This window comes from Melospiza georgiana, chromosome 21 (genome assembly GCF_028018845.1).
Source record: "Melospiza georgiana isolate bMelGeo1 chromosome 21, bMelGeo1.pri, whole genome shotgun sequence".
Lineage (NCBI taxonomy): Eukaryota > Metazoa > Chordata > Aves > Passeriformes > Passerellidae > Melospiza > Melospiza georgiana.
Genome location: NC_080450.1, coordinates 4936377 through 4960190, shown reverse-complemented (window position 1 = coordinate 4960190; position 23814 = coordinate 4936377). Strand labels below are relative to the sequence as shown.

Here is a 23814-nt window from a genome sequence, read left to right as displayed (position 1 = left end):
GGATGCCCGGGCGGGACCCGGCCCCGCGGGGCGGGCGGTGCCGGTGCCGGGATCGGGTCGGAGGGGCCGCGGCTGCACCTGGAGGCGGCCCCGCCCGAGCGCAGGAAGGGAGCGCCCGGCGGGGCGGGAGGGAGCGGCCGGATCCGGCGGCGGGGCCGCGGCTGCCGCCCCGCAGAGCCCGTGGGACGCTGCCGGTAGCGGCCATGGCTTTCGGGAAGGCGCCGAGGGAGCCGTTCGGCACCGCCGTGGGCAGCCTGGTCGGTGAGTAGCGACGAGCGGAGCCCCCGCGCCCTGCCCGCCGTCCCCGCCGGGCGCTGACCCTCGGCTCCCCTTGGCCTTTCAGAGGGGGCCACGCTCGGGTCGCTGCAGACGGAGGAGTGGGGACAGTTCATGCACATCTGCGACGTGATCAACGCCACGGAGGAGGGGTGAGCGAGCGGGCCGGGGGCTGCGGGGGCCGAGGTGGCACCGGCGTCGCTCGAGGGCACGGCGACATCGAGCGGCCGGCGTAGGACGCTGGTGTGAAGTGACCCGAAAGGAAATAGCGCAGGGAGCTCGTAGCTTTGGCTCCCAAGGAAAAGCTCTGCCTGTCGCGGGGCCATCGGGGCTTTTACGGGTTAGGCTCGGAGGTTCTTCCCCATAGACGCACGGTAGAGAAAGGTGGTGACGAAGGTTTCTTACCTGCTCGTCACGCTCTGCAAACCCACCTGGGAAAAGGCTTTGAGCACTCGGGTGCCTACAACAATATTTAAAACTCTTGGCCCTGGAGCTCGCCACCGTGCAGTGTCTCTGGCAGGCTGTGAAGCGCGGGTTGGATCCTGTGCAGGGAGATCCATCCCGTCCAGGTGTGCCCGCAGGACTGAGCTGGTCTCTTGCACCGACAGCCACAGCCAGGTTTGCTCAGCCGCTTGCTGCTCTGAACCTCCTTGCTTCCACCTGTAAAAGGGGAAAAAAGGAAACTTGTTCTCATGTAAGGTCTGCTTCAGCACTGCATCTTGAGAACTCATTCTAGTAGGGGCGTATTTTAACACTAGATAAAGAGTTTTCTCCAGAACAATGAGGTATGGCTTACTTTCTGCACAGGTGTCTTTGTTACTGTATCAGCTTTTCTCTCCTCTCCTTGTTTTGGATTCCGTGCGCTCACCCGTGGTTCTTAGTACTTGGAATGTCTGTAATAATGACTTCCTTCTGGTTATTGCCATAAGCAACAGCACGCTGTGACCCTCAGTGTTAGTTTCTATGTAAAGTTTCCATGCAACAGAGCCTTTTTTTAAATAAACTGTTTCCTTTTGTGCACAGCTTAAGCTTGCAGAGGAGCTCCTTGTAACTTCCTCCTAGGCAGCTACTACTAGTCACAGTCTGTAACAGAATAGTAGGAGCAGCAGAACTGCTGCATCTAATTAGGCAAATTGTTATTTTAATGCAATATCCAGCTCCTGACCAGAGCATTTCCAGATGCTTCAGCGGGGGAAGCAAATGGGAGTGGGATTGTAGAACAGCTCTCTGAAAGGGAAACTTCTCCACTCCTGTGCCATCTGTCACTTGATGCTCTACTGATGTGCCTGGGTATGACATACGATTAAGAAAAATAGAGAAATGTCTCCTATTTTTTTTTTTTTTTGTTTTTTTTCTCATGAAGTATAGCACTTCAAACAAAGAGATGCAGTAATGGTAAACACCCACCTAATTTCATTAGCTTTGAAATGTTTTCAACGAAGATTTCTTTGGGTTTTTTTAAGTGAAACATTGTATTTGGGCCTATTGCTCCACCTTAGATTCTAGAGAGATCCTAAAGAGATGTTAGGACATCTCGTTTATGTTGATCATGAGTGTTGGGCTGGCCCTAATAATTGTACACTATAGGTAGTCCGTATTAATGAGGCAAAACTGCTTCCCACGTGTGATAACCTCGATACCATCTTCCACCCTTTTCCTCCTACACAGATAGTTAAAAGATATGGGGTATATATATAGAAATAAAAATGTCTGGGTTAGAAATGCCCCTGTCTCTTGGCTGGGGTGGGTTGTCCATGCATCCCTGGTAGTTACTCAGATGAGTTAAGTGCATCCTGCAATTATAAGATTGGAAGTTATCCATGACACCCCTACTCCTGACAGCACTCCCAGGAGAATATTTTCTAATTGCGTCATACATGAAAACTGCCAGTCAACCCTTGATATATCTGGCAGTTGATATTTCATTTCATGGCAATAAAAGCTAGATATGTAATTCTATTCTACAACAGTGGAAAAATATCATTTTGGAGCAGACTTTGCAGAGCTTCATCTCTGCATAAGTCTCTGGAGTAATGCACAGTCTGCAGTAACAAACCTGATTCACTGCTTTGTTGTTCTGCTTCAGTGCTGAAGAGATTTTGCTGAAATCAATGGGGCAATTGCTCTGGTTTTATGTGGGTGTAAGCACAGGGGTGGATTTGGTCCTGTGTCTCAGGTTGGTCGTTTTGGTTCTTGGATGAAGTTATGAACTAGAAAACTTCACTGGTAACTTCTCCTCTTTCATTTCTTGTCACAGGCCTAAAGATGCAGTTAAAGCACTGAAGAAGAAGCTTTCAAAAAACTGTAACCACAAGGAGATCAGGCTTACCTTGTCTGTAAGTACAGCTATATTTATGTTAATTAGACACTAAGAAGGCAAACAGTCTAAACGATAAGGTGGCATGCAAATTATCTCTGACACAACTCTCCAGGATGTTTTCAGTCTTTGTTGTTTGCGTGTGCAGCACTGCCACAGTGCAGATCAGATGGTTTGTTGGCATTCCATGGGCTCCTGGGTGATGCAAATTCTGGTGGCGAGGTGGGTAGGGAGCTAACTTGTTCTGTGTAAAAGTAGGATAGTTCTTATTTGCTCCAGTGACTGTCCTGTGAGAGCCCCACCTGTTTGTGAAAGACACAGAGGTTAGGATATTACATAAAAGCTGCATTTGACCATTCCATTACTCACCTTGTGGTGCTGATCTTAGTCAGACTAAGCACAGTGTGCAGCACTGGTGGAATGTGTGATACGTGCTGGGTAAAAGGAAATGTTATCACATATAAATGATAAACTTGAAGGAAAAGGTAACCATGGAGAGTTAAGTAAGGGAGCAAGAGGCAGAGTGAGCTGTGTGAAATTCAGACCTTATGGCTAAAGGTTGGAGTGTCTGGGAATATCCTCACTTGACATGTGGCCTCTTGAATCTGACAGTGTTCCTGAACTGCCCCAGGGTTTCGGGAGCTGTTGTGATTTCAGTCAATTTAAGATTTACTGGAGTATGTTAATGCAGGACATTGTAATACTGTCCTGAGTTTCTAACTTGAATCACTCTTGACTACCAGTAGTGCTACTGTGACAAGAGTCATATCTTTTGTATTTTAGGTTCTTGAGGATTTTAGCTTTTTGTTAATTGGCTAAAAGCATTTTCTTCACCATTTCCTTTTTTGAGGTTTTAGAGGCCTATCTGGATCACTTTGAGTACTATTACTCATAGGTTTGGTATTTGTTGTGCAAAATCATGGTCCATATCAAGATGTGCTGAGAAGTGATTAGAGAAGATGGGTGATGGATAGGGCCAAATTGTAGGTCGCTTAGCAATTGCCCAAGTGTCTCCTGACAAGTTAGAGATGCAGATAATTGTTAAACGTGTCAGTATAGACCTCTAGCTCACTCTGTTTCCGCACTTCTTCCCTGGCTTCCTCCACCACTGTCTCATGAGTCACATTTTTGTGTGTTCTGTGTGTTTGCATAATGGGAGCACTGGCTTTGCACTGCACCTGCCATCCCTGTGTCGGGTCTGTGTCCTGCAGCGTTATGACTATCTGACACAGTCTCTGCTGATAACCCAGACTTTAGGTTTGGGAGCTGTTCTTGAGTATTTACAGTGCAGATATACCCAAGGTGACACCATAGCTTAGCTTTTGAGTATGTAGAAGTGGGAGAAGGATCTTGAGCCAGGTCTATACAAGGAACAACTTTATCACACTGAGCTGGGAGCTCATTGTATTGCAGACAGAGCCGGGGGCAAGTTCAGCTGGGAGTGCAATTCCTGTTCTGTTCCAGCCCCTTTCTCTGTCCTCACCCTCTCCCCATGCACATCTGTAACTTTCCTGCCGGGCAGTCACATTTTCTTGGCCCAGCTGCTGTTTTCTGTTTGCAGAGTTCTTATCCCTGTGTCCTTTAATCTTTTTTCCTTATTTTTTTAAATTTAAATAAGTTCCAGCCTTTCTTCTAACTCTCTCTTTCTAGTTTTAGTTCTTGCATAAGATCTTTTATACTTTCTCTCTCCCTGTGCCTCTGGCTTTTTTCCTTTTTCTTTTTTTTTTTTTACCAGTACTGCCATTTTTTTACCAGTACTGACATAATTTTAGCATGTGTAAAATCTTTTCCTTTGATGACCTCATTGCTAGCCATGTGTGGCTTTTACATTTCCCACATCACTCTTCCTATGTGCTGTATCTTCTGGTTTTATCTTCTTAATTGCCTTAATGGAATTGTTCCTGTTTTCCATTTTGAAATGCTTAGATGACAACAGCAATTAACTGCAAATGGAAAAAAAGAAATAATTTTCAATCACCGAAACATAAGCTGTTCCCTCCCTGTGCAACTCTCATCTCTTAAAAATTGTTTTCCTCAGAGTTTTGCAAAAATAAGGGTTCTTTTTGGATGAACTGTTAGTGCCTGTATTTCTTACAATAATTGTGGTCCTCTAGCTTTTGAGACTCTACATCAGATTGTCTCTCCTACCTACATTAGATAAAACTAAGAAGTATCTACAAATCACATTTCTTAGAAGTGCACTTTGATCCACTGCTAACCATTCAACCCTGGCATCCTTGAATTTAATATTTCTAATGAAGCTGCTTAAGGAGCTCATTCCCAGAGGATGCACACGGAGTGGAGAGTGGAAATCTCCATGGAAGCAGCTCGACTGCGCGTCAGCCCTGATTTTGTTACTGGATGTGTTAAATCTCAGCAGCGTGTTCCTCCTCCTCCTCCTCGCTGTTGGATGATGCTTTATTTACTGGGAGGAAGAGGGCCGAGTGCCAGCTGGATGATGTGCTGGCTGTGGCTTGGCTTCAGGTGCTCTGGGCTGCTGAGGTTCCTGTGCAGTCACGGGGATGGAGGTGTTTGTGTCAGGCCGTGGAGTTGCCTCATGCTCAGGCTCTGATAACACCCAGAGATCAGGGCTGGCACTGGAGGTTGTGCAATCAGAGCGAAGGGGATTAGAACTTTCAGGCAGGAATCCAACAGACTGTGTGCATGTGTGTGTGTGTTACTTGACTTTTTATTGCTGGTAGACTTGAGGTACATAAATTCTATTTATGTAATGAGTACTGAGACAGCTGTTCAGTCACCTGCACAGAGCTCCCTTGGTTTTGTAAAGCGTTTGCTGCAGTGCCCCAATTCTGATCCCTGTAAGGTCTCAGGAGCTGAACAGCACATGGGGAAATTGTTTATTGAACGTGTTCCTCTCACTCCTCCATTCAAAGCAGTGGGCAGAAATTTAAGATTAAATTACTGTTTCATCTTTGTATTATATTGTTGGAAAATATTTTAAAGGGAGTCATTCTTCCACAGAAATTGTGGATGCCCCATCCCTGGAAATGTTCAAGTCCAGGTTGGACTTCACCTGACCATTCACCTGATCTAGTGAATGGCAGGGGAATTGGAACTAGATGACCTTGAAGGTCCCTTCCAACATAAACCATTCTGTAATTACCTAGAATTAAAATTTGACAGGTATTTTTTCCTAAGAATATTTCCACTTAGCCTTTTAATTTTGTGTAATTTTTTTGATGCAGAAAAAAATTAGCATGGCACATGTGGCCTTCAGATTTTAGTTTGTTAAGTTAACATTCCATAAAGCAGAGGATCTAAAAAACAAAAGCATGAGGAAGTCCTCCAGCTCCTCAATTAAAAGAGTACTACTCTATTTTATTATACTTTATGGTATATGCTGACAAAGAAGAAAAGAAGAAGACATCAAGTGGGAGCAAAAGAAAACCAAATCTCAGTGTTTGAAATGTGAAATCTAAAAAATTCAAGACTTCTGAAAATTCAGTGTTTTTGAAATGCTGAACCTTGATCAAGTGTACCCAGCCCCTGCACTGTAATTGGTGAGTGGCAGCTGAAAGAGCTGCTCATACCGGTTTGGTTTAAATGCTGCCCTTGGAAAGAGCACATTGCAGTTCCAAACCTCAGCTGGGCAGGCTTCAGGATGTGTTCAGGATGTGTTCAGTGGAGAGTAATCCTGGAGACGGATTAATGGCTTGTTCCCCTTGAGTCAGAAATGGGAAGAAGCAGGCTGTTCATCTGGGTATTCTTGCAGCCACCTTGGGGCTGAGAAGGGTCCCTCACAAGCTGCACCCCCTGCTCAGCTTATGGACCAAACCTGGCTGCTTTAGATGTGCAGTGAGTCTTGGAATCTGAGCGAGGTCTCTGTTGATAAGGAACGTAGCTGACCTTCTGCCATACTCACCAGCTTCTCCCATTTTTTGTTTCTGCTTCACAGTTTAGCTTCACCTCTTTGTAGATGCCTTTTATCATTTTAGTTTTGTGGTTCAGTCCTGTAAACCAGAAGCCTTGGGTTACACAGTTTGCACCTTCTGCTGAGTGCAGATCTCTGGGATCAGTTATCCTGGACCGCACCAGCTCTGTCGATTCCAGCACTTCTCACATCCTGTTTGCCTTTGACAGGAAGTTTAATGGCTTGATTGAAGTTAATTTGCCAATTTTGTTATTAAAACGTGTTTCTGTTGAGTTTCCATTGAGCTGAGTGGTTGGCTTGGCCCCCTTGGATCTGTTCCTTCCGGTGGAAGTGGTTGGGACTGTGAAATCCTATTTGCACCATAAATACCCATGTTGAAATTCTAATGAAAGGTGTTATTAGCATGAAAGTGGCTTGTTCATGAATAGTCCAGTTAAAAATAATTGAGTCAAATTCTTCTTTTTCTTACACCAGCTTAGTTTTTTTCCCTGAGTGAGTGGGCTGGGCTGGCATAATTGAGTGGAGGATCCAGACCATTAGTTCAGTGCTTTCATTCAGTGGATAAATACTCAGTCCCCTAAGTAGGGAATTAATAATAGGGAGTAATATAACAAGTTTCCCATGCACTGGGTTGAAAATATTTTACACAAAGCATCTTTGAAGTACTGCACAGGCAAATGACTTGGCTTATTAGCATGTGTTTCATGTACTCTCTATGAAAAGTAATGTTTTGAGCCAAGATTTTTTTGTAATTATCTTTAAGTTAGCTTTTTGCACAGCAGTCTGTCAGTGTCTCTTTGTTCTACCCTGTTTTCATTTTGGCAATATATTTTCTTCTGGTCTTCAACCTGTTGTCCTGTAAGTTCCTGATCACAGTGGAAGAAAAATCCCTGAGTCTTGAGGCTAAAGAATGAGTTAATAAAAATGATTTCACTTAGTGAAACGTAGTCTGCTCTCAATAGGAAAGTATAGTTAACCTACTTTTATCAAGATCACCATATCATCCCTTTAAATACATGTATCCTTTTGAGAATACATTCTGTCTTGTGACATGATTCAGGGGAAATTTTGTCTCAACACCCTTGACATTTTGCAGCCTCTTGTTAATGTCAGCCCTTTGCTTTCACCTTTCTATCTCCCCTCTTACGTTGGGAGTGAAAATGAAGCTTCAATTGAAGAGAAAGAAGCACAAGAGTGACAGTCCCTGTGTGGGTCATCATCCGTCTTTAGATTTGGGCCGGGCAAGATGAGTTCTCTTCCTGATTCTGCACCTGATCTGATTGATCCCAGTTTCCTGCCAAGTCCCGGGTGACTGGGATGTAATGGCAGTTTTTGACATCTCTTCTGCAAAATGAGAGTTGTAATCAGCCACCTCCAGATGTACAAGGGAGAAGTGTTATGTCATTACCACATCCTGCTGTGTTTGATAGGGCAGGCACAGTGCTTGCAGGGATCCTGCTCTGAGCATTTGAAGCATGTTTTTGGAAGCAGACTTCCCTCATGGAGATGAATCTGAGAATTGAAACATTTCAGCTCATCTGTTTCAAATTAATGTGACCTTTGAAACACATGGAGAAATTGTGCTCCAAGTTGGTGAATTTGTTCTTTTCTATTTTATCATTAATCTCTCACTTACAGGGCAGATTAGAGGACAGGCATTTAGTAATCTGGTTTTCTTCTCTTGCAGAGCTCTTCAGAATCAGTCAGACCAGGGTACCTATGTGCTAGTGAATTAATTCTATTGCTGAACCTGTGCAAGTGATCTTTAAAGATATTGGCAGATTTCCTGCTGTTAAGGTACCATGTGTTCAGTAAGTGCTGTGACATAGAAACAAGTGCGACCATGCTTCATATCCATTCCTACTCTTCCCTGAAACAAATTAAAAAAACAACAACAAAAAAAAAAGCTGTCAAGTTGTGGGTTTTACCCCCCTATTCTTTGTGTAACCAAAGGGGTTTTGTGTGTGCAGCTGCTTGAGATGTGTGTGGAGAACTGTGGCCCAAGATTCCAGTCTCTAGTTGTGAAGAAGGATTTCTGCAAAGACAAGCTGGTGAAACTGCTGAACCCGAGGTACAACCTGCCCATTGATATGCAGGAGAAAATCCTGACCTTTATCATGGTGAGTCTGGAGTAAACTGTGGGTGTTCACAGAGTCTCTGCCGTGTGGCAAATGTTTAATTGTGTAAATCCTGCGAGCCTCTTTTGAATGCACACTTAACTCTGGAGCTGTTGTGGTTCCTCTTGCACTGAATGGACTTATCCAAAGTGCAAGAAGGGAATGACCTGTCTTTAGGACCATACATTTTAAAAGCATTTTCCTGACCCCCTGACTGGCCATTTCTGTGACTGTTACTGTCCCTGATATTTCAAACCCAGGTTTGGGCACGAGGTTTTCAAGGGATGGTGGATGTGAGCGAAGTAAAAGAAGTTTACCTGGAATTGCTGAAGAAAGGAGTGGAATTTCCATCCTCTGACACTAGCAGTGGTGGATCTAAGGTGAGGATACACAAGGACATTTCAGAAATGAGATGTGTTAATTTTATGGGACACAGAATGCGTGTTTGATCTGGGTTTTTTTATTTAAATGCTTCAGGGCAGAATATGAGCAAATTACTTAAGCACATGTGCAGGAATCAGTTTCAGTTATAACATCTAAGATAACAATGAAGAAACCTGAACTATAGAGTAGTTTATTTCATTTTCAAGTACAGATTCATGGTTTTGTTCTCAGAAATGAAGCATCTCTGTCTTGAGACTTTAAAAGATCTGTGCATGCTGTTTGCTTCAAAATAAATGAGTGCTTAGTGCTCCAAACTTGTCAGCTTCTGAAAGCCTCAACAAAAATGAGTAAGGTTTTCACAAAAACACATACTGTTGAGAATATGAGCATCATCTATCTTTAAGATTAAATGGAGAGATGTAGAAATCTATAAGAAAATATTATTGTCTGTGTATCTCTCCAGCTTTGCACAGTAAGTGTTATTTAAGCCTCTGTCATAGGTAGTATTGTGTGGCATTTAGGACATTAAATATAAGTATGGTTTGAACATTGTGCAGCAGCTGGAAATACAGTACATGGTTTAATGCCATTCTTTCTAGATTTCGGTTTTTTTTTAGAAGAATTTTCACAAGAGCTTTGGGCAGTGTGAAAGCCATCCATCACTGTGTGGAATCTTGCAATTACAGAATTTGATGTCTGTAATCAGTGCAGAGAGGATAATTCTATCCTAAGTTTGATCTTCTGGTTGAATAGTGAAGTACACAAAAGCTTATGTATTTAAAGGTTGTTTGGACAAGCTGTGTGAAGAATGCTCTCAATAGATACTAATTTTTTTCCCTCACCTGGTGCATTAGAGATGACTTTGTCTACCTCATGTGCTTGCCAGTAAAAATCAGTGGCAAACCTTCTGTTTGTCTTAGCAGACCTGAACACAGTTTTCACCTTAGTCTCCAGGAAGTGAAGGGTTTGCAGTGTATAGTGCAGGCTGGAGTTTACATTTGATGTTTTTTATTAGTCAGTTCAGATGCAGTGCTGGTGAAGCTCCCTCAGGCTGTTTCTGCTTTTCAGTCCAGGAGACTTTTGTGTTTTACCTTCTGCAGAGACCCAAACTTGGCCCTCCAGCCTTTCTACTGCTTCCAAGCGTGATCACATTCCAAATTGTCCTTCACTGCAAAATTGCAGTGGCACTCTGGGAAGGACTCTTTGCTCTTAGATGGCTTAATTATTCCTTGCTAGCCTGTTCTTAAGCCATTCCCACTTCATCCTGCGATGGAACTTATTTTGCAAACCCTTTCTAAAAATATTTGATTTCCAAGCCTCGTTTCATTACAAAATATCCATTAGATTTATTTTTTTAAATAAGACTTGCTCAACAAATTCCCTGGGAGCACTGATGATGATGAGGAGCGTATAGTCTGAGATGCGTAGTCTGAGAGAGATGTTCCTCTCTCAGCAGGATGCCTGCTGCAGTTTTGTTCAACCCAAGCTCTGGGTTTTTTTTTTTTTTTGTGTGTTTTCACAGGTTTCCCCCCGGCCTTGTGCAAAGTCGTCCCCATCCTCTGCCATTCCTGCCAAGCGTTCCTTCCTGCCTCTCCCCGCAGGCCCGACGTTGCTGTTGACTCCGGAGCAGGTGCAGCGCTGCAGGTTTAGGGGAGGGTGGGCGCACCTGGGACGTGCTGTCAGAGTGTGCCTTGAGCAGCCTGGGTGCCCCTGCAGGGACCCTCAGTGCTGGCTTTGCGGAGTCACTGCTCGACTGTGTGGATACCTGATTGCATCTTACGGTGCCCTCGTGCAAATTGATAAACGCTGGTTCAGAGATAAGCGAGAAAGCCAAACTTATTTCGCATGAGGCTTGTGTGAAGGGGTTGTTATAAAAAGCAGGAAGGAAAGGACAGTTCTCTTGCATGCCTGCTTGCCCTGTATGGAAGTAAAAGGAGGAACAGGGACATCAATGAGAGGGATTAACTGTAAGAAAAACAAGTAGTGCTGTCAGGCTTGGATCTTAGTTTGAGTGCACATTTAAAAGCTGAACTAATTCTATTCATTTCTATGTCGTGTTACCAGAGTAAAATAATGCTTAATAATAATAATAATGCATATTATACCTAATGGGAAAGAAAGTGTGTATTAGAGGTAAAAATTATTCTGCTTGCTCTGTTCACCTACACAATATTCTCCTGTTGAATTCCAACAGATTGGGAAACTGTACAGTGAACTGGATATGGCAAAAATGAATGTGAGAGTCATGTCATCAATATTGAAAGAAAATGTTCCTGGCTCTGAAAATCCAGATGACATGAATCTTTTACAGGTACATGATAATTCATTGATGGGGCTATTGGTTTGGTTATAGTTGCTTTTTAAATTGTTATATCTTGTCTTTTAACATCTGAATTCAGATTGAGAGATGGAACTCAACAACAGGTTTCTATCTCTCGTTTTGCTCAGCTTTCTTTCATCTCCTTCACCTTCCCTTTGACATCTTGATAGTCAGGAAAGGACAACACAGCTTGCAATGCAAATTTAAGCTCTAGGGAATTCCAGTGGCAAAGGAATTTCATAATGGAGCGTTCTCTGTTGAGCGTGTTCTGTCAAACAGCCCCGAGAACATTCCAGCTGGAGAATAGATGATGACACAGTGTCACTCTCATATCCATCCTGGAGTTTGCAGAGCTCTCTTTATTACCACCACTCCCTTAGGGGCAGACTGAGGGCCGGTGAAGAATATGAAGCATTGGCTTTGTGTGTGTGACCTCAAAGACTGGGAACTTGCTGTGCCACAGAGGAATTCATGTGCTCTGTAAGTGTAGCCTGAAGGAGGTGTATTGCAATAGTCCAGTGATGTGACAGTGAACCTGTTCATGCTCCTCCTGTGATATTATGTGCTTATGCTGTATTTTCCAGTTCAGAAATTAAAAGTACAGTATTACTTTAGCATTGCAATAGTGACCTATGTTAACGGAAGCTTTTCAGTTTCACGTTGTCTCTGAGAACTTAAAAAGCTTTTACTACATCCTTCTGTTTCTAACCTCACCTCCAAACTGCTACAATGAGGAAGCATTTTTGACCGTTTTGCGGCATTAAGTGTTTTGAAGAACTGATCTAATTTTTGCAAGCCTTGTGTGCTTCTCCTCCCCACTGTAGAAATTCTCCTGTGCAATGAACCCTTACTGGGTGCTGTTGAGAATACATTGATGTATTATTCTTGACCACCTCTGTCCAGTCTCTGAAAAGGCTGGGAAACAGAAAAATGTTGTCTTTTATTTCCTGTCTCCTGCCAGGACACTTCATGTGTGGGTGCACAGATTGAGCTGCCCACAGTAAGCCAGCGGATTCTTACTGACACTCCCAGTAATAAAAGTGTTGGCAAAAGGTTGAGGACAGGGTGTGGAGTTTCCATATGTAGGAGAGTGAATGAAAACTCATTCCTTTCACTGTTGTTCTTTCTGTTCTTTTTCCCCTGTGCAAGGAGTGGGGTAAAACATCAGGCACGGCCAGCCTGTTCCTTGAACAATGCTTAATGTTCTCTTTTTGTTTGTGGCACTACCTGTAATGCTTGGATTGGACTTCTGTTGTCAGAGAACAAAATCCTTTATTAAAACAGCTGCTTCTTTAGACTTTGAGTTGGAGACATTGATTTTAGTACTTCAGATTAACTGGAGTCCCTCAATAAAAACTGTAACAAGGTGAACTTGATCAGTGTTTACAGTTCTTTATAGTCATTAGTGGTCAGGCAACTCTCTTTCCCCACCCTCTTTTGGACAAGGCTTAAGATATCATATTTCACTGGAAATAATGTGCTGGCCAATAAATAACTGTAGTTAAAGAATAGTTCGGGATCAGCCAAGAAGAGTAACAAACTTTTGTACTGGATGGTGAATAGACATAATGAACAAATAGTGGATGGATGTGCAGGAATTTGGGTCCAGATCAGCAGCTGGTAAGAATTAGCAAAATGTATTGGAATTACTGGTGACTGTTATTCCAGCTGTTACTCCATCATTGTAAAATCCAGTTTTCAGACAAATCCATGCCTGAAATTAGTATCTCAGTTTCCTTGTCTGCTGAGTATTGATACTTGCCAGTCTGTAATGGAGTCTTTAGAAATGCACATTTTTTTAAACATGAATCACATAGTAAAGTGTGCAGTTGGGGAGATTTTAAATGTAATTACAGACATTAGGGTGAACACAGTTTAGTGTGTTTTATCCTGGGCTGTGAAGCTACAGTACTGAAAAGTAGAGCACTCTGCAATCCTGACACAGATTTAGAAAAGGGGTGCAAATTTCTTTTTAAATAAATAATTGATTTACATGAAGTATTGTATTTTTCTGAGGAAAAATCAGATCACTTGGAATATCAAAGCAATTTCTGAATAGTAGTGTGCAAAGGGAGTCATTTCCCCCCTCGTTTTTATCTTGTTTCTTTAAGCAGAGCCAGCCTGCATTTGCCAATGTTGTATGAAGGAGAAAAAATGTTGGCTGAGTTAAAGTTCCTGTTGCTAAAGAATTTGTTTCTTTGAACATGCAGAGTTTGCAGAGGGAAGTAATATAAACAGACTGTCTTCCACTTCACCAGGCAATAATGCAAAATTCTGCTTAATAAACTCCCATAATTCTCCTATCTGCTGATTCTCTTAAGGTTTGTGTTACTTTCTCAAAAATCTATGGATGAAGTTTATCCAGGCTTCCCACTTAAACGAATAGTTGGAGCTTGAGATTTTCACAGAGCACTTCTGACCTTTAGACTAATATTGTCTTTTCTTCAAGCAGACATTGAACAGGATTATGTCCAAGTATCCTGCTGAGTTTAATCAGCTTCAGCCAGGAGGGGGTCTCTGTTATTTTGCAATTTGTAATTTACTCTTTAGAGACACATCTATCTTTAGAAATGAAGGTGGGTCGAGAGGTAGGGATTGTGTAGGAGTGATGTGGTGCGGGGAGCTGTGACCCTGCATTGCAGAGATCGAGGACTTGGACATTGTTCCATTTGCAGTGGTTGGTACCTGTGTGGTTTGTGTAAATTAAGGAATGTTCCCTGTGATTCTATAGTGCTTGAGTGTCTTATCATTCATCTCCAGACCCGACACACTGAGAGACCACAGTTACAATTTTTAATTTTTTTTCCTTCCCTTGCCTTGGGCAGAAATTGTACAAGACCTGTCGGATGATGCAGGAGAGGATCATGGAATTGTTGGTGACAGTGGAGAATGAAGATGTAATTGTTGAGCTAATACAAGTAAATGAAGATCTGAATAATGTCCTCCTGGGACATGAAAGGTAAGTGCAGGGCCTCTCTCCAGACATTTGGAATCCTGCCTGAATAAATACACTTACTGGAGAGATGCTTCCTATGCCTATTGTTGATCCTCCCCATGGAGACAGATTTTATCCTAAAATTCAGAAAAGAAATAGGATTGCAAAAAGAGAAAATTATGTATTTCCTGCCTCCTAAACACCTCAGAAATGGTTCTGGAAGGTAGTTAGGAAACATTAGAGTGGTGTAAAGCGAGTTAACAGCATAGGCAGGAAATCAGATGGAGGCACACAAAAATAATTTGGAATTTGACATCCCTTTTTGGCACAGTCCAGTGAATTTGTCAACAGCTGCTCCAAATCCTTTGGTGCTGGTGCTTATCTTTGTTAAGTGTCTGTGCTTCCAGAAAAGAACTCTTCTCCTCCTTCCTAAACAATTTTGACAGCTTTACTGCAGGAATTGGCCATAGAGCAGCCTTCTGCCTCATTGCATGCTTAGGAGAGTTGCTTGCTGTTCTTAGCTGGATTGAAACATGGTGTTCTGCTTGTCTTAGAGGAGAAGATGTTTCTCTCTTTCACACATGAAAGCACAGCAGTACTCCTGCTGACATCCTGGGTATTTGTCTGTTATGGCACTGGTAGCATGACTGCATGCCAGCAAAACTGAAATTAGTTTTCAACTTAAAATTCCAGTGTTGCTCCCCAAAATATAATATTAGTATACTTATGGAGAGTGTTCTGATTTAATAGGAGATACCCTTCCATATTAAGAAGCTGATCTCTTCCATGGCTAAAGAGTGTTCTAGGAATCATTATGCATCAAGTGCAATTGTTTTGTATTAAATTTAGCAAATTTGTATAATTTAGTCATCTTTTCTTTTTAATCCTGTTCTGAGTGCTGCACTGAAAATATCAGTAATTCTTCTAATTGTCAGGTATAAACTTGGGGCCTAATCATGACAATGTCTTCATTTTCTCTTTAATCTTGTTTACTGTAGTGTTGGTGGATTTTACAGCAGCTATCTTGTAAGAACTGTGTGATCACTTCCTTTAGAAGGTTTTTCCTTTTAATAAGCAAAAAGAATTTTATTCAGCTTTCATGTAAATCCACTGAAATCAGATGTGGACTTACATTTTTGTTACAAGTGATGAATACTGTTAAGGCCAGGAGCCTCAAACTGTGAATAGGAGTTTACGGATATAATTCAATAGATTCCTCACTAAAGATATGGTGATGGAAAGAATTATTAATTTGGACAGAAAACTACTGTATTCTAGTAATGTAATGCTATGGTTTGTATGGTACAGGTCTTCCTGAGTGCAGATCCATTGCACCTCAGAGTGGATAAGTATAAAAACGTATCTGGTTAATTTTGTGTTGCATAAGATTTGTTCTTTGTATTTCCCTCTGAACAATGAGGTGTGTAAAGTGCCAGCTGATTTTAATGAGCTGCATCTGGTTTCACACTGTGCATGCTGTTGGAGGATGAGTTGTGCTGCATTTTCTGTTTCTGATAATTAATGTAGAATCCAAATTAAATCCAGAGCAATCTCAGCTGTGCAGCCAAGAGCTCATGTGTGTAACAGTGCCTCCCTCTAGTGTCTGCAGCTTCTTGGTTCTTTCTTGATTTCACATAAATGCTTTCTGCTCTGCAGTTGGAAATGTTTTTTTGCTGCTGTTTCTTTATGTATCTATACTCTTTTTCTGGGCCTCCCTAGTACAGCGACCCTGAATAGCAAATGCAGTTGGATAAACTGTCCGTACATCTGTCCAGGCTCCTGGTGCTGAAACACAGTGACCTTCCAGATGTTCAGTGTCACCTGTGTGAGTCTGCTCTGGACCCACAACAGCACTGTTATTGCTCCTAGAAAATACATATTTATGCAGATGGAAATTTTTTTTTTTTCCATTTTTTTAAAAAACTCTTGCAAAGGGCTGTGTGCCACAACAGCTGTGTGGGTTGTCCTGGGAGGGCATGAGGGAATGCCCAGAACTCTGAGGACAGAAGGCTTCCTGGGACTCAGCTGGAAGGGTTCTGGTCAGAGGGAATTGGATTTGGCACAGTGGATGTTCAGTTACCTGCCTAGTGTGAGCAGAGACAAACTGTCAGGACTCAGTGCATCCCTTTGGGAGTCCAGAGTTGCTGGGACCCCTGCCAGGGGGCTCAGAGACCCTGGCACACATCCCACAACACCTGTGGGTTTGGTTATGACCCGTGGAGCAAATTATCATCTTCGTATGAAGACCTGAAAGCCACAGAAGTTTAAGCAGCATAATAATAAAATTATCACTAGGTGAAAAAGTAGATTTTGGGGGTTTTAGAATAGGGGTTTTGGGAACAAGATGGAGATACTTGGCCGTGTCCAGCCTTTCTTCTTCTTCTCCACCTCCATCTTCTGCTGTGATGTTGGCACTTTTGGATTGGTTTAGAGTAGAAGCTCACTGTCTAACACAGGTGATAGGTATTGGAAAGTAATTGTAAACATGTTATACATAGTTTGTAGTATACAGAGATAACACCGCCCTGAGGGCAGTCAGTGTGCCTGGAATTGTCCTGCTGGACAGACCTTGGCAGGGCAGGAGAAAGAATTTTATAGATAAGATACAATAAACAACTCTGAGACCAAGAACCGAAGAACTCCAACTCATTCTTTGAATGTGCGGGCTGAAACAGAGACTTTTCACCTGTTCCCTTCTGAGAACAAACCACTGCCAGAGGAGCCTTGGGTTTGTTTAGGAAGAAGCAGATGGCTGTCTCCAAATGTGGGGCCAGGATAAAACCAGCTGGTGTTGGTTGTAGGAGATAGCAGGACCACAGCCCTGGAATGGGAGTCAGATTGCCCGTAAAGCCAGGTGCCCCAGAGACAGCGCCTGGAGCGCTTGTTTGGTGCCTCTGGAGTCTTTTGAGAATCAAAAGTTGGTTATAACTGGTTTCACATTCTTCTGAAGCACAGCACAGGAATGTAAGAATGAACATTTACCTCTGCGCCTTCCACAGGTTCTCACGGAACAGAGTTCGCTTCCTGGAGAACCAGAGGATACAGCGGGAGCGGGAGGAGGTAACTAAGGATGAACATTCCTTTTGCTCTGCCTTGAGAAAAATACACTTCTGATACATGCAGAATTTTATTCTCTGGTTGAGAGCTACCAGGAGACGGCAGAGTGACGCTACTCTTGCTGATTTTTCTAAAGTCCCAGTTGCAGAATTTCATGCAAATTCATGTAGCTAAAGTAGAAAATAATGCCAAATGCAAGAGGGAAGCTTGGGCATGAAAAATGAGAGAGAGATTTATTCAAATGCTGATTTATTGCCTTTCCAGCTAAGCACAATTATCTGCCATGCAAAAAATGAGAAACCATAGGTTCTTTTCATTTGTTTCCTGTTAATGATCCAGAGTCTGAAATACTGCTGCACTTTGAGAATTCACTTCTTCTATTGATTTTTTTTCCTGAGTCAAAGCTTTTTCTGAATTGTGAATAATGGCTTGTAGCAAATCTTTAATGACTGTCCTTTATTGATTGATAATTATGGTTGTTAATTATATTGCCCAAAGTAGTTTTGCACATGTTTTGCCTTCTTCTAAGCCATAATTGTGCAGTCATCTGGGACTCAACATGAAAATGCGTTGTGAATGCTGAAATACTGTTGACAATTATTAAAAAAAGGTAGAAGATGGTCTTGTTTTCCTTGAAAAGCCACTATTACTACATTCTGATTATGTAGGTGGGTGGTTTTGCTTGATGGATCCACTGTTGGGTCCAAATGGTGCAGTCTGTGCATTTTTATATTATTAAGCAGACTCTGAGTTTAAAATGCATCATCTTTTATTCATTTATTTTTCATCTGGTGTTACCAAACCTGTATGATTCAAGCATGTGGTTTTATTAAACCTTTGGCTGGCTATGTTTTAAATTCCAGCACATTCACAGGAGAAAGGAAAGGAGTTCTTTTCTGTGTCCTAGGAAATATTATTGTGGTTTTGATTTTTTTTCTATCCAAAAAGGGACTGGAAAAAAATCAATCTCCTAAGTACATATCAAATCTCATTAACACAAGTAAGTAGCATGAAAAGAATTGTACAGGATTGATCAGAAAATCAATATCAAACCTGTATCTAAATGTTCAGAATGGCTTTATAGAATTGAATCCTTCCTATTTTCTACTTCAGAACTGGCTTTCTTTACTTTTTGAAATTGACCTTTTCTGAAATGCGTATTTTATTTCATTAGCTAAATTTCACACGCACAGAGTCCTGATCTTCTCTTATACTTAACAATTTTAATATTACGATTTTAAAAGTTAATGTTTTGCGAAAACAGCGATTTGCTTAAAACCATGCAAGTTTAAAAAAACAATGCAAATTCCTTAAAAAAAAAACAAAACAGCAGGAAAAACCCCTTGTAACTTATTCTTTTTCAAATGTTAAGCTGTACAGGAAACAGCCATCTGCTCCCTCAAGTGATCTACTTGGCCTCTCCATAGATTCTCCATCTTCTGGATCTGCAGTGCTGCAAAGGGACCCTGCAGTGTCTCCTTCAGCAAGTAAGTGGTGAAGGAAGTTCCCTTCCACTCTGGTTCCCTAATACCCACAAGAGCTTAGTGGAGGAATCAAGAAGTTCCTTGTAAGAAAGAAAAAAACAATTATACTCCTTAACTTCAAGGATGTTCTTTAAATTTTCTTAAAAGGAGAATTGAAATGTGTCCATAGGAACAAAATTGTAAGATATTGTAAGGTTTCCTGTAATTTTTTTACAGTAATCTTTCTCCCCTTTTACACAGATTTGAGCAGTAGAATATGCTCTGTTTTCTACTGCAGTGAGCCTGTAAAACACTCTGGTAGCTGCTTGTTCTGTAGACTTGGCAGGAAGAAACAGGAGTTTTTTCAGGAGTGTTAGAAGGACTTGGCTTCAAGTACCCTGAATTACTATTTGCAGAAGCCCCTCCTTTACCTGCTTTAGGGAAGTCCATATACTAAAGCCAAAGGTGTGAATGTCCCCCTGGGAATAAATCCCTAAATTTCAATTTTAATCCTTTACAAAATACCAGCAAGAGTTTTAAGTGGTATCTGTCATGTAGAGCTCTGCTGATGCTCTAAATATAGAGATAAATACCTTGGATCTAAGACTTTTCAGAGTCATTAAAACTTTGCCTTTCATGTGGTAAACAGCAATCCATTTCAGAGCTGTGTAGGCCTTCCAAAGAAAAACTTTACTCTTTTAGTGCTCAAAGTACAAGTAGCTACTTTTGCATAATAATGTTTAAATTACCATTAATTATCACTTTGAATTTCAGATGGCCTATCTGCACACCCTGAAGATAAAACCAGGTCTCATCCATCAATTTACCCACAGCTGGATTCAGCAACTCCTACAAAAGCTCATCAGTCCCCGTGAGTAGTCTCTTATCAAGGAATGGGAATGGATTACAGATCCTTAGGGGTATTAGTGCTCTATAATTCATCTAATGAATATAAGAATCTCTGAGGACACAGACTTACTACTTTTACATATTAGTTCAGTAAAACAAGTGAAAATTCCTTCTGTGCTCGACATTGTTTGAGAGGGTTCAAAATACACTTATGCCTGCATCACTGTTTTGTCATAGACAGACATAAATGTAGCTGACTTTTGGCAGGGCAAGGGAGAAACGTGAAACAGGTCAGGAAAAGGGTTCAAGACAGGGGAGGTGTCTTTATAATTCGTGTGCATGGGCCACTGGTCCATCTGCCCATGCTGCTCTCAGTTGTAACACACAGGAAAGACTGACCAGCCAAAAAAAATGTTGGAACAAACAGAATAAACAGTTTTGATAGTTTCTTACTTATATTCAATGTATTGCTCTCTCCTAGATTTGCAGCTGAAGCACAAAACAATAGTTTAAGCAGCCCAGCTGGACACACATACAGCAATGTGAACATCTATAGCAATGTGAGTAATACTTATGTTCGGGATGATCATTCTTGTCTGGCAGCTGTCAAATGAGAACTTCTGGATTTACCCCAACTGCAAAGATGCAAAGATCTCTTTTGTGGCCGTTCTCCATACCTCAGGGAATATTCTACTTGGCAACCAGGTCAACTTTCCTCTTTTGCTGCCACGGATCCTAATGTGGAGGCCTGTTTTCTTGGGTCCAGCACAATCCCAGGGGAATTTGCAGAAAGCTCTTGCTCTATTATTTGATTTGTTGCTATGCAAAGCAAGCTGACCTCTCCTCCTGTTGCCATGATGTTACTGTGGTGTACTTTCTATCACAAATAAGATATTAAAAACAAACATAAAAAAAACCCCAAAACCTGCAAAGCCCCCACAAAAACACAGCCCACGAAAAAGTCACTTAAATCCCAAGTACAGTGCAGGACAAATGTCATGCTGCAGAGAAACACTCATGACAGAAGGAATGGAAAGAGCCTGAAGGGACTTTGAGATAATGTTATGAAGGCAGTATGAAATAGAAAAGATTAGAAGCAGCTCCCAAACAAACATGCATAGTCCTTATTTTAAACTGCAAATAAAAGCAGATGTTTGAATCTGTTTGGTGGAACAAGTCACACAGAAGTAAATTATACACATGTGCTATAGAAGACTAAGTGTTGCTTTGAAGGTTGTGTGGAAAATGAAGATTAATTGGGTTGCTAACTGTTGGCCTTGGAATTTTACCTGCAGTAGTCAGAGAGTTTAAAGATAAGCCAGCAATTATGTAAGTTAGGTCAAACCAGTCCTCATGGAACAATCTGTTTATGCATTGTTTTGCTTGATGTCCTCAGTTGACGACTCTTTTAAGCCCAGTGCCTCTGAACCCAATAAGTCTGCAGGCTGGACAGACTGTGCCATCAAATGGACCATCACCAGCAGGTAATAAATACTGCAAATCACCTCTTTCATGCTTCCTTTTCTTGTTAGAACTTAAAGCCTTTACATGATGGCTGTCAGTGACTAGGAACAGCAACAGGCATTGACAAAGTCATATTGCTCATGGAGTCCATTACACATCTGTCCATTTTAGCATGTAAAGCAGCTGAATCCATAGCAGATAATGTGCTACTTTTGGGAAGACACAAAAAGCATGCAGTAATCCTGCTTTTCATTCTCATTTGAATCTGAGTGTGTGTCTCTCTTTATTCTACAGCTACATCAAAGAACAAGTCACAGTCACCTCATTACTATGAGATAATGGAATTCGATCCCTTGGCTCCCACTGAGTAAGTAACATTTGAAATAGAATTTTACAATTCTGTGTTACCAAAGGCAAAATGACTTTTCTTCTGAGAGGAAAACCAGACCACTCCACTTAGGCTGAGTTGACTGACCAGCTGCATCATTGATGTAAATGGCAGTGGCTGCATCTTGTATGATTTCAAATATTTCTGGCGTAACCAATTAAGGAATAAACTATAGAGTGTTCACTAACTGGCATCTGTAAAAATGGAAGAGTAATGCTCTATCAAAATTACTAAAATCTTATCCAGTGATATAGAAAGGTGAAGGAAATATAGTCAGGGTCCTGCTGGAGGTGGCTGATTGAACTTCAGCACAGGTAGTTCTGGAACAAGGTAACAATATGAATTCCTGTTCATAGCAATTGTTTTTTTTAAAGAGTGTTTTTCTACTGCATATGAAAAAAATCCTTAATTTAAATATAAACTAAAAAAGGGAATGGATGCTGTGTCTCTCCAGAAAACCAAAATAGTGAGACAGCAAACTAATACAAAACCTAACAGATGGCAGAACTCCCCTTTCTAACAGTAAATTGCAAAAAAAAAATAAATTTACCTATCTGTACAAAACTTATTTCTGAGGAGCCACTGTATTTTGAGATAGGGAAATCTCAACAAAACTTCCATTGTATTTTTTTTTTTTTTAATTAGTGCAGTAATTGCACAGTGGTGTCCTTGCCTTTTGTGTTCTGCAGTCCTGTTCCCAAACTTGTTTGAACAAAAGTGACAGTATCCAGAGGTTCCTCATTAAATGTACAATCAGATAATCAGAGCAGGGTTGGCTCTTTGTTTCCATGGAGACCTGGGCATCCTGCAAGGGAAGCTACACCGTAAACTTCGGGCAGGATTTCCCTGGTGCCATTTGTCAAAATGAGATGTAGGAGTCATCCTACTCCTCCTCTTTCAGAGCTATTTATGAAGAAATTGATGTTGTGCTGAAGACAGAAGTTAAAAAGAACACGGACTGAACGTGGAGGTGGAATCCTTTCCTGAACACTCTCTAGTGCTGGTCCTGTGCAGTGCTTCCTGTAACTACAGGTGAATAACAGAAGAGGTTTTGCATTTTGACACAGTAATTAGTGTTGGAGTACTAAGCTGTGTGCATGTTGAAGAGTTACTTGGCTCCACACCTTGACAATTTGTCCTGAATGTTCAGCTGTCTGCTCTTCAAGGTCACTTGCGTGGTTATTTTAAAGTATTTTGGGTGCCTGTAAAATGTGACTTCCAAATTCACCTGTGTATGAAGTAAGACTTGACACCTGGCACGAGTGAAAAAAGACACATTATATTCACAGAAACTGCAGAATCCACTTTCTCTTTTGGCCTCACTGCTACATTCATCTCCCTAGAAATCTATGAGGGTGTTTTGAGATATAAATTTTTTTCCCTAAAATTGGCCTCTTAATAGATGTCTGAAGATGTGCAGTGTTACTTGCCTACATCCTTAATACAGATTTTCCTTTATTTTCTTCCTAAAAACCCACAGTATAGTTGGATTTTTGTCTTAGGAAGAACCTAAGCTGGGACACAAAGTGCTGTGTCATCAATAATTAACAGAACAGGAAAAAAACCTTCTTGTTCCTGTGTTGTTGTTACTTTTCTTTACTCAGTAAATATTGGAGGGGGATCAGTTGTTTCTTTCAATATTCCTGCCCTGCAGAGATTCTTCTGGTGAAGGAAAAATTAATCATCTACAATGCAGATGAGCAATAGTTACCCATTTACTTTAATTAAGTTGTTTAATCCTGTTAATAACTGTTTTATCTTTTAGTAAGTGCCTTATCTATTTTAATGCTGAATGTAAACTGTGCACTTTAACAGGTATAGTTCTCTGAATTTATAGCTGATACAAAATTTGAGAACTTAGTTCATATTCTTACCAGATAAGCTAATTTTTTTTTGTGAAATAACTGCATTTTAAACATTCCTTATGTTAACTTTTAAGGATAAGAAGTTCTCAGCTGCTTTTGCAATTTTTATAGCATAAAATTCCAAATAAAAGCAAATGCTTACTGAGAAGTAAACTCTTATTGCTTCCAAGTTTTTCTCTCTTTGTGTATTCCCTGAAATATAAATGTAGGTAGCATTGAAAGTATTTTAGTGTGAAACTGAACAGTTTGCTGCAGGACCATTAGAACAACATCTTTCTATCCAAAACACAACCTTGAAGGAGTCTGGGAGTTTTTTAAGTTGAGGTGAAAAGGTGAGTTGCTTTACTCTCATTTTTCTTGCTAATTTGTAGTGGTCTGGACAGCAGCCTGAGAAAACAGCTGAAAATAGGATTGGAGGTGGATTGATTTAATTTTTCCCCTATAGCTGGGTTGTATTGGCAGAACCCCCACAGTGAAGGGTAACAAA

General features: G+C 41.3%; 1 protein-coding gene across 1 annotated transcript; it reads left to right on the top strand.

The window, feature by feature from the left end:
* The first annotated feature begins 188 nt into the window (after positions 1-188).
* Positions 189-23443, top strand: TOM1L1 (target of myb1 like 1 membrane trafficking protein). The gene is made up of 15 exons (XM_058038888.1): positions 189-261; positions 344-428; positions 2534-2612; positions 8456-8605; positions 8863-8982; positions 10509-10616; positions 11181-11297; positions 14132-14265; positions 17241-17301; positions 18671-18785; positions 19536-19632; positions 20092-20170; positions 21007-21094; positions 21369-21441; positions 22364-23443. The coding sequence occupies exons 1-15, from the start codon at positions 204-206 to the stop codon at positions 22422-22424; spliced, it is 1425 nt and encodes a 474-aa protein (XP_057894871.1). The 5' UTR covers positions 189-203; the 3' UTR covers positions 22425-23443.
* Positions 23444-23814: the final 371 nt, after the last annotated feature.